This window comes from Pleurodeles waltl, chromosome 8 (assembly GCF_031143425.1).
Source record: "Pleurodeles waltl isolate 20211129_DDA chromosome 8, aPleWal1.hap1.20221129, whole genome shotgun sequence".
NCBI lineage: Eukaryota > Metazoa > Chordata > Amphibia > Caudata > Salamandridae > Pleurodeles > Pleurodeles waltl.
In genome coordinates, this window is record NC_090447.1 from 985,527,394 (window position 1) to 985,542,526 (window position 15,133).

The 15,133-nt window shown below is 39.8% G+C and overlaps 1 protein-coding gene across 7 annotated transcripts in view; it reads right to left on the reverse strand.

Moving 5' to 3' along the window:
- The window catches only part of SCEL (sciellin), a 463,522-nt gene that overhangs the window by 347,901 nt on the left and 100,488 nt on the right, over positions 1-15,133 (reverse strand). For all 7 annotated transcript variants that reach the window (XM_069205234.1, XM_069205233.1, XM_069205232.1 and 4 more), the window contains 4 exons: positions 13,808-13,864; positions 9,226-9,276; positions 5,471-5,524; positions 1,314-1,364 (listed from right to left, as the gene is read on the reverse strand). In XM_069205234.1, coding sequence (XP_069061335.1) covers positions 1,314-1,364; positions 5,471-5,524; positions 9,226-9,276; positions 13,808-13,864 — 213 coding nt within the window. The remainder of the gene's footprint in view (positions 1-1,313; positions 1,365-5,470; positions 5,525-9,225; positions 9,277-13,807; positions 13,865-15,133) is intronic.

Genomic DNA, 15,133 nt, shown 5'->3' on the forward strand with positions numbered 1-15,133 from the left:
AAAACACAAGGGTTCTTCTAACACAGGTTTCACACATAGATTGCTGAAGTTGCCCTTCTGTATCTTGGCAAACCATGATCTGTGATTTTTTGTCTTGTGTGTAGACATTTGGTTGTTATATATTTATTTTATACAGCAGTCCATGTTGGTTTGGACAAAATGGTGGCAGAAGAACTGATCATTCTGTGATTGAGTGAATTTCCACAAGCAATTCCTATCGTACGTAACGAGTTAGAACTTCACCCTGGGAGAGCAGCAGCCAACAAACCCTAGCCCAGAAGTACTAACGTTTAAACAAACACAGCAAAGCTTGAGCCAAGGGTAAAACATTGTGGAGTGCAGAACTACATTTAATAAGAGTCAGTTACAGGTGACGTCTTCGGTTGTGCTTCCACGACAAAAGCCATTTTAGAGCAACATAAACATTATGGTATGGCACAAATGTGAGTCAGCATTGAGCTGCATACTATTTGTAATCGAGGTTCTCTCCCCAATACAGCTTGCAATGTGATGTCAATGGTTAAAAACATAGGTGGCATGAAATGTGTAATTTCAGGTAAAAGAAATTAGTAGAATATCATGTGATATTCTGCTGCTCCTTTCTTTCTGCCTGGTTTCGTTTGGTGTTGGGTTTTCAAGCAAGGAAATAACACAATATTTTAGTAAATTTAGCTTTGGTATCAAATCTATGGACGATTGTGTTGTTTCTACCCCATTACACCTACTTTGCCTAGGTAATAGGGTTGTTGGCGGTTTTTGGCCGTTGCAATGTAAACCAATTTTGGCACTGCTTGTGCATCAGTTTCATTTACTTATTCACCCAATAGTTCATTGATGTTGCTCCTTGTTATGCTTTGTGCAAGTGTGCATCTCAACTGCCTGGCTAATGTATAGTGAATCTGAACCCATTTGTAACAATCATGCCAGTTGTTACTGGACTGCTCAAGTTTTTGGAGTGGTTTTCAAACCATTGCAGTTACATAACATTTGTTTTCCTCTTCATATATACTAATATCGCACTATAATCACCACTGTCTGTTGTAAAGACATTTTGAGTAATATGACAAATAATACTCTTACTTTTAAAAGAAGAATAGCTTCCCCAGTTGGCAAGAGGTACAAGACACATTTTTAAAAGAATAAAGCACTATCTCACATACATATAAAGCAATGACCCTAAAAAGTATAGGACATGGTTGTGACTGTATCTATGTATAATTTTGCAATGTTCCTGTTATTGTTGAGAAGTGCTCACAAGCGTTTCGATTCACACAATGTACTGTGACACACAATTAATGAAATTCAGACCCTACCTTTTGGTCTCCTCGGTGGTGGTGGTTTTATTTGCTGGCGTCCGCGATTGCCTAGGAGATACATGTGAACAATGAATGTATTGATGACAGTGCACTGTCAAAGGACGCATTTAGTTCATTTTTAAGAGATGCACAAAATGGCTGCCGTCTGCATTTAACAAATAGGCAGCACTCTGGTGATTACATCTGCGCATGGAATATGTACGCTGAACATGTTAACCTGCACGTGCACTAGGTCAGGTAAAACGAAGCATGAAATCAGGATTGATTTCGCAGGTAGTGCACTGAATACAGAACATTCAGGCTTGCTGATCTCCCTCTTTTATTCTGTTTGCAAGCCACATGCGTGACTAGTATGGCAAGATTATGCAAAACAGCATGCACTCATCTAATGAGATTCAATAGAGCACTTCCGCCTTTGTCCTCTTTGACAACCATGTACATGTAAACCCACATGCCAATCAAATACAGATTTCACTGAGAGTGAATATACACCCCTCAATCAGTGAGTTACTCTTTTTGGACATTTATGCTAAACGATTCGTTCACTGGATTGTTTAGAAAAAATACACGTCTTTATGAGTATAGCAGGGGCTGCACATTCTGGATATTTCAAAATTAATTCTTTTAGGCTCAGATGTACTCAATATCGATAGCACAAACTGTTTGCAAAGTGCAACTCTTTTTTTGCGACCAGTATCTTTATTTGTGAACCAACCTGTTTGAATGTATTATATCCATTTTAGGAGTCAGTAAAGTTTTACTGGTTCCTAAAATCAGATTACAAATGGATACTGAATTGCAATTTCACACAGTGGTGTTGGTCCCCAAGGCTGCCCCTCCAGGTGTCGCACCTGAACTTAGGTTCTGTGTGGACTACTGCAGGCTCAATGCTGTCACCAAGACTGAGGCATACCCCATCCCCAGAGTTGATGAGCACATAGATCGGCTTGGAGCTGCCAAGTTCCTCTGCAAGTTTGAGCTTATGTCTGGGTGTTGGCAGATTGTATTGACCCAGGGCAAAAAAACAGAGGTCTGCGTCCTCTACCTCAAAAGGGCACATCCAGTTCCAGGTCATGGCCTTTCCCCTGCCATATTCCAGAGGCTGGTCAACCAGGCCCCGGCTGGGCTGAAGAACTTCAGTGCTGCCTAATTAGATGACATTAAGGTCTTCAATTCTAGCAGGGAGGGCCACCTGTGCCCCCTCAGGAAAGTGCTTTCAGGGTCTGCAGAGTGCAGGCCTGACTATCGAGGCCAGTAAGTTGGACAGATAGGGCAGAACTCTGTGGTCGACTTGGGTTACCAAGTGGGAGGTGGCAAAGTGCAGCGCCACAAGGCCAAAATTGAGACCATTCTGGTTTAGGAACCCCCCAAGACCCAGACAGATGTAAGAGCCCTCCTAAGCCTCTCTGGTTATTACAGGAGATTCGTCAAGGGGTATGGCACCATTGCTACCCCCTTGACAGAGCTGGCTTCCAGGAAGCAGTCACTTCAGGTGATTTGGACTGAGGCAAGTCAGAAAACTTTTGACACCCTTAAGGAGGCCATGTGCACAGCACCTCTACACGAGGCCCCTGACTTCTCCCAAGTACACATTGTTCAAACAGATGCATCAGAGCAAGGGACAAGGGTGGTGCTCTCATAGCTAAATGAAGAGAACCTGGATCAACCTGTGGCTTTCACCAGTATGAGGCTACTTCCCAGGGGACAGAGGTAGATCAAAATAAAAAGAAAAGCCTTTGCTGTTGTCTGGGCACTGAAGAAGCTAAGGCCATACCTGTTTGGCACTCATATCTGGGTTCAGGCAGACCATAGGCACCTCAGATGGTTAATGCAAGTGAGGGGCGAGAATCCCAAACTTTTAAGGTGGTCCATCTCACCACAGGGAATGGAATTTACGATGTAACACCATCCTGGAACAGACTACACCAATGCTGGTGGTCTCTCCAGGTTCTTCTGCCTTAGTGAAGAGAGCTCCCAAGGGGTTGGGTAGCTAGCCCCACTTTCAGCTGCGGGGTACATGTTTTAGACATGAGATCCTTGGCATGGTTTCCCCTATTTTCTTCTCCTTCTGCCCTGTTGTTTCAGCGGTTCAAAATTGGTTCCTGTAGCTGGCTCGTGCACCATCGCGGTCAGTGTGAACTTTTGGATTTATCCCAGTTTAGCATGACCAGATAGGCCCTTTTGGCACATTAAGCTTCTAAACGCTACATTTGCAGATATTCTTTACAAATTCATATCTCCACTTCTACTTATTGGATTTTTGCCATATTCATTTTAATTTGCTCATTAAATTAAGCTATATTTTTCTAATCTGACGTGGACTATTTCTGTGTGGCGTTTTCATTGTTTTACAGTATTAAGTGTTGCACAAATACTTTACACATTGTTTCTTAAATTAAGCCTGTCTGCGCTGTGGCAAGCTACCAGAAGGTGAGCACAAGTTAATGTATGGTGCGTATCTGACTTACCCCGACCAGGATTGTGGTTCCTGCTTGAAGAGGGTGCATACCTCTACCAATCAGGAACCCAATTGCTAACAATCAGCAATGTGACTTCGACATAGTACTTGACAGGCACACTAATGAGTATCCCTGATAAACATTTTGACCCCAGTAGTGGTTGTGTTCAATTGCTAAACGGAGTTGTCATCAGAATACCAGCTGGGTAAGAGGCAGTTTATGATCAAACTCCTTAACCATTGCTTCCAGGTATTTATACCGGACATGTCTTTACTCAGTTGTGACTGTTATAATGCTGTCACACATTAAACTGCTCTTTTGTGAGCAAGGGGAGCCCATTCATGGCATCACAGGCCTAACTTTATCCCAGATCAACACATGGCCAAATTCTTGAGTGGAGGTGTAACTTTCATCCTAGCCAGTAAAAGTCCTAGCAGGCATAATTTCAGCAGAACCTAAAACCCAGACCAAGAAGCTAGACTGATATTTAGTGAGTTGAATGCCAATGTTTGTTTGAAACCTGGGGAGTTATTAAGTTATTCTAAATGGAAAATTGTTGACTATTTGAATAGTCATGTGTTTTGGTCAATTTTGCAAAGTGGAATGCTTGATGTTCGTAAGAAGAATGGTAGGATAGTTTTGTTGTGGGTGTCAGTGGGAATAAATGCAGCTCTAGAGCACAGCTGTAAGTCACGCCAGGTCACAAATGTGCAAAGCAACTTTGAGCTGATCTCATGGTCAGTAGATGTTGGATTGGAATGTGCCTAATAAACAACAGAGCCTCTGAGGCACCTTTAACCAACCATTAATTGTAGGGGCACAAATGCCTAGTGAACCTCCCAGTATTGATCATCTTTATACTTAATGCTTCAGCTAATCCTTTTTTGAATGCTTTTGACCCTATAAAAATCTAAAAACACAACACGTATTATTGAAGATGTCAAGTACCTTCAATAGTAGCACTGCGTTTCAGGCACCTCATTAGTCTCAAATTGGCAGATTATATTTTTCCCTTTAAACACTACCTGAGTGATTTCCGCCCCCCTCCCTGAGTCAAAGGTGGAACTTTCATAGATCCCACTGACTGCTGTACCACTCATTTTGCTTGTACAATTGAAAAACCCACATCTGGAAGAATCTGCCTGGCACATCAGGAGTCTATTGACTTCCATCAATGTGGTGAAAGTTATTGATGTCAAACATTTCACACAAGGAATATCTAGAATCCTCAATAGGTTGCATGATTTCGACCATTTTAAGTATCAAATTTTTTAACTTTCTCGCCAAAAAAGGTAACAGAAACTTAAACTTTCTGTCCATCTGCACTATCAAACTATAGTTTATGTATAAATTAAAAAGCATTTATTTTTTAGATACTTTTTAGGTTGCAGTATGAGCGCTACACCTGTAACGTGTCAAGCTGGCCAGAGACTAGGAGGCAATATCAGTGCAGGAACATATCCAATACCTTGGTAGATGTGTAGGCCTAATTGATAGAATAACGGGGAAGCACCATTCTTCTTCAAAAGAAATGAAGTCAACAAAACTGATAGGTATAGTAAAATAAAACACTGCCAAGGGCGTCATGTATGACACTCTCATGCGTGACTCTGAGACCATAAACCATATATCAAAAGAACTTTCCTCAACACCTCTATGTTACACATCTGCATAGGTTGTTCCAATGGTACTTACTCAGTGGTCTCAACGGTGGTTGTGAAGGTCTTATTTGATGGGGCCCAAGACTGCCTGAAAAATAACAGATATGGCTAATTTAATCAGACCAGGTTTACATTTTAAATTCAGGCACAATGGGGAAGCAGTGTATGAACAAGCATTGGCAAAGCCAACAGGACTGGCTTTAAATTTCGAGCTATTAGCTTTGCCAATTCTTATTGGCAGTAGGATGTGAACACATGAATTAGGATACATGTATAAACATGGCTGCATATCTTGGAATGTATTATCTATCAATGAAAAACACATTCTAAAATAGCTACCAATGTACATGCATTCATTGTGATACATGCGCATTCATTTGTGACACGTCACGACTCGTCATGAAGCATGTGTCTGCATGCGTCATCACACTTGGAGTTCATTTTTAATTTATCTTTTAACATGGTGGATAGCCACATTAGATCAATAAGTAAAAAAAGGTGAAAGAAAAATTTAAAATATGCGCTCAGCATGACAAAGAAATCAAGTAGCCTGCCTTCCCTTTACAGCTGCCAAGCCCTAAAATTATTTACTAAAAATCACACTGCAGGCGGAATGGGGAGCATGAATAAATATATCGGTGGGAGAGGGAAAGGGGAACATAATGAAATAAAGTGGGAAAAGGGAGCGAGAGTAGGAAAACACATGTACTCCACTGGAGTGCTGAATACCAAAAGAATAAAAGAGACCCCCTCAAGTGTGCCATTGAAGGATACAACGTATCCAATTAGAACAATGGGAGGACAAACTACTTCTCTGCTAGACAAACACAAGAATATGGAGGCAAGCCATTGAATTAAGAACAGACAAATGAGATAGACAACAAACTCATTACATCGTTAGCAATAGACTAACCTAAAGCCCATTATTAGTAATGTTATTAAAATGAAAAAAATTGTCTTACTGCAACAGCTCAGCTACTAAATTCACGTTTTAAAATTTTCTTTAGTGTTTTGTTTAGGCCATCCCTTGTTCAATTTTGTTTTGTGAGAGAGGTCCCTAATGTTTGCAAACATTGACACTGTCTCCAAACTGACATCATGTACTCTCCTCAATGGGCATGTCCCACACTTTCTACGCCTCCCTTTTTTAAATAATTAAGATCATTTTTAATTACTCCAAATTATAAACAATCTACACAGCACCCTTAAAATACGTTTTTTTAGTAGTTAGTAAGAATGAGTCAAAAGAAACATATGCAGATAGATTATATGCGTACAGCCACAATGTATGATGATGCAACATTCAAAGTAATGCATGTGTTTTGCTTGGGTGAAAAAATCACATGCAAAAGGTATCTGTTTTTTTTTTTGTAGTGAGTAAGAATGAGTCAAAAGAAACGTATGCAGACAGATTATATGCGTACAGTCACAATGTATGATGATGCAACATTCGAAGTAACGCATGTGTTTTGCTTGGGTGGAAAAATCACATGCAAAAGGTATCCGTTGGACGGGGGAAAATATATCAATTTAACAATAGTTTACTTTTTACTAAATTGTATAGGATTAAACTACTTTTGTTTTAATACTTTTCATGTGGTTTTTTAAAATAATAATTAGTTTTGCTCACTGTTCTGGCACTTTTCTGACTGACTACCTGCACAGCAATACGGCTTTCTGGGCTTTTGCATGTTAAATTTAGATAAAACCTATTTATTTAATTTACTCCAGTTCAAGTCTTTGACCGATCTCTGCCCAAGGTGGTACGTCACACAGACATGTTCAGCTGTTCATCTGCACATGAATGAGTGGACGTTTTTATACCACTCCCGACAGCCCATATCATTACGCACATTACTGGCCCTCCCGAGAGTACTTAGGGGCCCAGGACTATTGAACTATTTGTCTTGTTACAAGAGGCATTTTAGAGTACATACAGTAGTGTTCCTGTAGTACTCTTTTAGATACTTTTACATGCCTTTGCAAATTGTCCCCAAAAGTTCAAAAAAATTATTTTTTAGGGAATAGTTAAATACAATTAGTACACATAGAAAGGACTGTGTTATTGTGCACATTTCTCAACAGAGAGTTGGATGTTTTGGGACAATTCACAAAAGCATGTAAGAGAATGTGAAAGAATATTCATGTGGTACTACTTTCTGTATCCCTAAATGGTTTTGTAAATAGACACCATAGAACTTTAAATCTTCTTAAATTTAGGATAGTAATCCTCATATCTAAGGATTGAAAAGGAAGTGTTTTCCGATTCAACCTCCCCCTAAATTGAAAAACCAACCCAAGAAGGGTTCTGCTACCACAGGTTTCACACACAGATTGCTGAAGTTGTCCTTCTGTATCTTGGCAAACCATGCACCCTGAATTTTTGTTTAGCGTGCAGACTTTTGGTTGTTAGATACCGACTTTATACAGCAGTCCATGACGGTTTGGACAAAGTGGTAGCAGAACAGTAACTGATCATTCTGTGACTGAGTGAATTTCCCCAAGCAATTCCTATCGTACATAAAGAGCTGGTACTTCACCCTGGGAGAGCAGCAGCCAACAAACCCAAGGCCAGATTTACTAACATTTAACCAACACAGCACTGCTTGAGCCAAATGTGAAACAATGTGGAGTGCAGGGCTACACTTAGTAAGCGTTAGTTACAGGTGATGTATTTGGCTCTGCTCAGTGCTTGAAATGGAAAAATAGAATTCCTCTGTATCAGAGTGCCTGCTTGTTTCTGAGAAGTGTCAGTACTCTAGAATTAAAGGTATTATGTTTTTCTTAAGAAGTGCAGGTACTCTCCCTCTCAAAATAAAAAAGTGCCGGTACTCTATGCCGGACAGTACCGGCCCATTTAAAGCACTGGCTGTGCTTCCACGAAAAAAGCCCTTTTAGAGCAATATAAACATTATGGTATGGCACAAAAGTGAGTCAGCACTGAGCTGCATACTATTTGTAATCTAAGTTCTCCCCCCAGTAAAGCTTTCATTGTGATGACAACATACGTGGTATGAAATGTGTAATTTCAGGTAACAGGAATTAGTGGAATATCATGTGATACTCTTCTTCTCCTTTCTTTCTGCCTGGTTTCATTTGGTGTTAGGCATTCAGGCAAAGCAAAAACACAATATTTTAGTAGGTTTGGCTTTGGTATCAAATCTACGGACGATTATGTTGTTTGTACCCCATTACACCTATTTTGGCTAGGTAATACGGTTGTTGGCGATTTTTGGCCGTTGCAGTGTAAAGCAATTTTGGCACTGCTTGTGCATCAGTTTTATTTATTTATGCACCTAAAAGTTAATTGATGTTGCTCCTTGGTATGCTTTGTGCCAGTGTGCATCTCAACTGCCTGGCTAATGTATAGTGAATCTGAACCCATTTGTAACAATCATGCCAGTTGTTACTGGACTGCTCAAGTTTTTGGAGTGGTTTTCAAACCATTGCACTTACATAACATTTGTTTTCTTCTTCATATATACTAATATCGCACTATAATCACCACTGTCTGTTGTAAAGACATTTTAAGTAATATAACAAATGATACTCTTACTTTTAAAAGAAGAATAACTTCCCCAGTTGGCAAGAGGTACCAGACACATTTTTTTTTAAATAAAGCACTATCTCACATACATATAAAGCAATGAACCTAAAAAGTATAGGACATGGTTGTGACTGAATCTATGTATAATTTTGCAATGTTCCTGTTATTGTTGAGAAGTGCTCACAAGCGTTTCGATTCACACAATGTACTGTGACACACAATTAATGAAATTCAGACCCTACCTTTTGGTCTCCTCGGTGGTGGTGGTTTTATTTGCTGGCGTCCACGATTGCCTAGGAGATACATGTGAACAATGAATGTATTGATGACAGTGCACTGTCAAAGGACAAGTTTAGTTCATATTTAAGAGATGCACAAAATGGCTGCTGCCTGCCTTTAGCGAAAATTAATGGCAGCATGTCCAAGCAACCCCAGAATTTTCTCTACTGATGACGGAATAATCCAGAAACACATGTGTCTAGAGATACAGCAATGACTGCACCTAGGGCCAGATGTATTAAAACGTTTTGCACTCGCAAACGGTGCGAGTCGGTAAATTCGGCCGTTTGCGAGTGCAAAACAGAGGTCTGCGATGCATGAAATGCATTCGCAGACCGCAAATAAGAAATCGCTAAAATTGCGATTTCTTGCGTTGCGACCTGGAAATTGTGAGTTGCAATTTGCGATTCACAATTTCCAGGTCGCAAGGCTATGCTGGAAAAAATCGCAAATTGCGATTTTTCCAAAAATGGCATTTTGCACTTGCAAAATACCATGAAATACAACCAGGTGGTAACCTGGTGCAAAATTTAAAAATGCAGTAAAACTGCATTTTTAAATTGAACATGTAAAGCACACATCCCCTTTTGGCATGTGTGTACCTTACATGTTTAGAAAAAAAAATTGGGGTGCAGGAGAGGGTCCTTAGGCCCTCAGCACCCTGGCCTTTTACATTTCCAAAATTGCGATTTCTGGTTCAGAAATCGCAATTTTGGAAATGCAAAAAATTTGCAGCTATGGGCCAACAGGCCCAAAGCTGCGAATGGGGCCAGTATCGCAATTTGCGATTCGGTAATAGCATTTGCGATTTTTAAGAAATCGCTATTACCAATTCGCAAATGTGATACATGGCCCTTTGCGAGTCGGTAATAGCGATTTATTAAAAATCTCTATTACCGAATCGCAATGGGCCGTGATGATACATCTGGCCCCAAATGAGGTGAATATTTTTATGAACTTGGAAACCAGTGTGCTTAAAAGACACAGTAATGACTGCTGAATATTTGCACTACGATAACCAGCATGCTAAGGGGTAATGGCGCGTGGATATGAGGCAGTGTGCTCCTACCGCCTCCTTTCACGCGCATGGAATATGTACGGTTGAACATGTTACCCTGCACGTGTGCTAAGTCAGGTAAAACAAAGTATGAAATCAGGATTGATTTCGGAGGTAGCGCACTGAATACAGAACATTCTAGCTTGCTGATCTCCCTCTTTTATTCTGTTTGCAAGCCATATGCGTGACTAGTATGGTAAGATTATGCAAAACAGCAATCGCTCATCTAATGAGATTCAATGGAGCCCTTCCTCTTTGTCCACTTTGACAACCATGTACATGTAAACCCACATGCCAATCAAACACAGATGAGATGAGACGAGTGAATAGACACCTGTCAATCAGCGAGTTACTCTTTTTGGGCATCTTATCGTTAACTTGATTATTTAGGAAAAATACATTTCTTTAAGAGCATAGCAAGAGCTGCAAAACCTGGATATTTCGAAATTAATTAGTTTAGGTTCAGATGTACTCAATATCTGTAGCACAAATTGTTTGCGAAGTGCAGCTCTTCTTTTTGTGACCAGTATCTTTGTTTGTGAACCAACCTGTTGACCAATAAGTCAATTTGCAAAATACCAACTTGCAGTTCGTTGCAGCCCGGTCTGTCTAATTAACAATAATTAGGCACATCACAGTTAGCGACCCCCCTATGGTTGCCTATAGTCAAAGAGATGGTGTTCTGCAAGGGTAAGCAAATTACCAACCCTGTGATTGCTTTAAAAAAAATATTATATATATATATATATATATATATATATATATATATATATATATATATATATATATATTTTAAAGTCCGATTTCCTTAAAGGAAATGTGGCTGCTTCTTTTTTTTAAATCGTTTTGGAAAGGATTCAGTGAGAGATGGCATTGATCTACTACGCCACGGTCTACTCCCTCTAAAGATACGACACCAATTTACAAAGGGTAGGCACTCTGAAGGAGACCACGTCCCCTCTTGTGAATAGGTTACTTGGGAGTTAGAAACTTATCAATGGTTTGCGAGTGGAATTCTAGTCGCAAACTGTTGATACAAATGGATCCAAATATCTATTCGGAAGGGACGCCCACAATACACCAGTGCTAAATTGCAATTCGGTATCCATCTGTAAACCGATTTTAGCAACCTGTAAAACTTTACTTACTCCTAAAATGGGTATAATGCGTTCAAAATAACTTTGTAGTCGTAACAAACACTCTTATTTTGCGAATCGGAGTGTTTGTGACCGATAGACAGGTTAGTACATCTGGATTTAGCTCTAAACTCCTGTAACTGAAAATATTTACTGTCTCGAAGAGCTTGTTCCCAAAAAGCATTTTCAAATTTAGGCTAAGTAAGGCATGGTGACTTTAATGACGCCACAATCTGTTTAGCAGACTGGTACAATATTTCTGTTGATAATGTGTTTTAAAATGCTTTAATAGTGTTGACATTGGTTGGAAAGCATTTTGTAGTTCATTTCTCACTTTAATTATTTGGTCGAGTCGTTTTTCCGCTCTTAAAAACATTTTCGTTACAGTGATCTTTTTTACTGATTAATAACTACATTGATTTCTCCAGCATTCATTTCTTTGTGCTTGTGAGCTGGAAACTCCTGAGCTCATTTAGTTTGTGCATCAGGACAAAGGAGTAGCCATAAAAATAAAACGCCCCCCACTTTGAACCATGCCTCGAATAACTCTGAGTGAGCGAATGATGCAAGGAAACCGGCCAGTGGTTCAAGAGCTGGCTCCCCCAGAAGGAAATCTGAAATTCTTAATTTCACTCTGTTCTTCTCTGCATTGATCTTTCAGTTTTCAATCCTTCTTTCCCCTATCTTTCTTTTTGTTTTTCCCTATCTTGATTTCCTTCTTTCTTTCTATCCTTTCTTTACTTGTATCCATCATTCCTTTTTTGCATCCATTCACCCCTCCTTCTTATCTTCATTGTAACCACCTTTCCTTCTTTCCATCTTTCTTCCTTTTCCTTCCTGCCCTTTTCATCAACCATCCATCCCGCCTTCTCACCATCCAGCCATCCATCAACACACCACCTATTGGCCTTCCTCCTCGCAATCTCTTTTCTTTCCATCCGTTCATTCTTCTCTCCATGCACCCTTTTCCATCATCTCTTCATCTTCACATCCATCCAGTCCTGCATACATCCTCTCTCCATACTTCCTTCTCTCCATCCATCACTTCATTCTTATCTCTATCTGTCCATCTCTGCATTTATCCATCCACCCCCTCTACATCCTTCTCTTACTCCCCATTTCTCTCCCTCCATCCTGTCTACTCAATGAGATCATATTTGTGAGTCGTTCTGGAACTAGAATCTCCAATAAAAGCCAAACGGCCTATTATAAAAGCCTTGAATACTTCTTAAACTAGAACTGGCAAGTGACTCCCACCCCCCACTGAGGCTACTAAAGTGGGGGGTTAATGATGGGATTGCATCAGGAGTTGTCTTTTATTTCTCCACCAAACATTTTTCCTTTGAAACTGTTCCTGCTTCAAAGGAGGGAGACATTTTTGGGGGAATAAACAGTATAGGTAGGGTCCACCATGATTTCATCTGTTATTCCCTCTGTGATACCTAAAGATAGAACCCCAAAGTAGGGTCCATCTCCGCTTATCACAGAATCAGTATCCCCCAACGTATTGACAGTCTTCTTTCAGTACGTGATTAACATTGCAGGACTTTTTCTGGTGAACTTGACAATCCATGACAAAAAAGACGAGCCAGAACTCACTTCAGAGGGGAACCCTAAGTACAACAGACCCTCCGGTGCTTCGTTCCCTAGTGATGGGTTCAAAGAATTGACAACAGTTGAAAAACTGTTCGCAAGACCTCTATATGAGGCAGATGTCCATAACTGCCTCTAAATGAAACCCTTAAGTTAAGAGCTAACTTATTTTTCTCACAGGACTGACTCACCTCAGAAGATTCGTCAGAAACTGTAATAGGCAATAACTAATGTCTATACACGTTTAACCATTAAGTATATAAATAAATCAGTAAACAAATACAGCTTCATTCCTCCATCCAATCTCCAGAGATAAACCTCAACAATATTTTTTTCAAAACTTTGATATAAAAAGTACTCCAAAATAACCAGTGTTTGTAAAAAACTGATTCACTGGGTATGGTTACTGTAAATTAACACATAGCCACGCATATATATGCAGAGCTTCCAAAACAAAATTAAATATTGTAGTAGACCATTCTTCCACCCATCAATTTGTTATCTTTGTGGCGATACAGGAGCTGTGCTCACTACTTTCATCTCAACAGCATTCTTTACATGAAAATATTATCATCATGAGACAGCTCCAAGTACACTTTGGTAGCAGTAAGCTACTGAGTACAAGTATGACAGATGTTAGTGATTCGGCAAGAGGTTGGATTTCTATTACAATGGAGATATGAGGCTAAGGGGTATTGCAGAGCATCAAACTTAGAGGACTCCCTATAACATACAAAATATTAAGGTTGAGACTCATACCGTTTGGTCTCCTTAGTAGTCGCGGTTGTCGTTGTAGAGGTAGAATTCCATGGTTTTCTGTAAATGATATAAAGAGACTTCAAAAAGTACCAATAACCATAAGCACAAGCATTTATATATGCCATTGTTTTCAGTTGCCTGATTTTGGCTTGAGTAAAAGTCACACAGACATTCATTGTTTAAAGTGTACATGAGAAAACTATATATTTCCTCGTAATAAATTGAACAAATCCACCCTTTGAGATATTTATAATGGGTTTTCAATGCATAATTAAGATTGATGGACCAGGCATGTTTGCAAATTTGCTTAGAATGATGGCCACGATACAGTGAAAAAAAAAATTTCATTATTTAATGAATCTTGATCTGCAGCAGTTCTACTCTTGTCAAAGTTGTGCTGGCCAAAGATAGGCAGGTCTCAGTGATGTCCAACAATCTGAGGCAGGTTCTGTCCTCTTTGTGATACATCAGCGGGATCTAATTGAGCTGACTCAAACGTAATGAGGACCACTTCTGGTACAACACAGGTGCACACTATAAACATTTGGTTGCACACAAAAGATGAATGGTGTACTGAAAACTGGGAGCTACTAAACTTTCAAAGACCATATTTTGTACAGTATTGTCCACATTGTTAGTAACAACATCAAGCAACTCTCAAATTATTCATGACTTTCTTCACTTCTTTGACCAACCAACAGTGCGAGCAATAACTGCTTTACCAGCCTCAACATTCTTTAGCCTCAACACTGGTGTCCAAGACAATTCATTGCTTTTTGGATGTACCAAATTGTCAGAGTGATTTTTTTTCTGATGGTAACTGTCATAATATATTAAGCAGGCATGGGCCGTGAGAGACATGCTGAAACCATGTCAAACTGTATACTGTCTCAACTCCATCTTGAGCCCTATGTGAGGTAGTTATTCCTCGCCAGCTTCATGTCTTTCTTACCCCTGTGGCACCTTTCCATCTTGAGTACTCCATTGCTCACCACTCTCAGAAAGCCTGAACTATTAACCCTCTGTTCTGATGCAATGCAAGTTTTGTCTAGTTTGCACCTGCAGATGTGATGTGTCTATTAAGGATAGTCCCGTTTCCACTGTAAACCACTGAATTATACCATCATGCAGTTGGGGTTTCTTTATACTTGTTATTGTTGTCAATTACCATTTGCACCTGCTACCTGCTTGGTCTCTTACCCATTGTATGTAACACCTGATTTTACCCAGGTTCATTGAAAGATTCCATGCTTCTAAGTGGGACACATGCTCTTTTGAAACACTCTTTGCTTCCTGTATAAATATCACCTCTGAACCTGCATCACT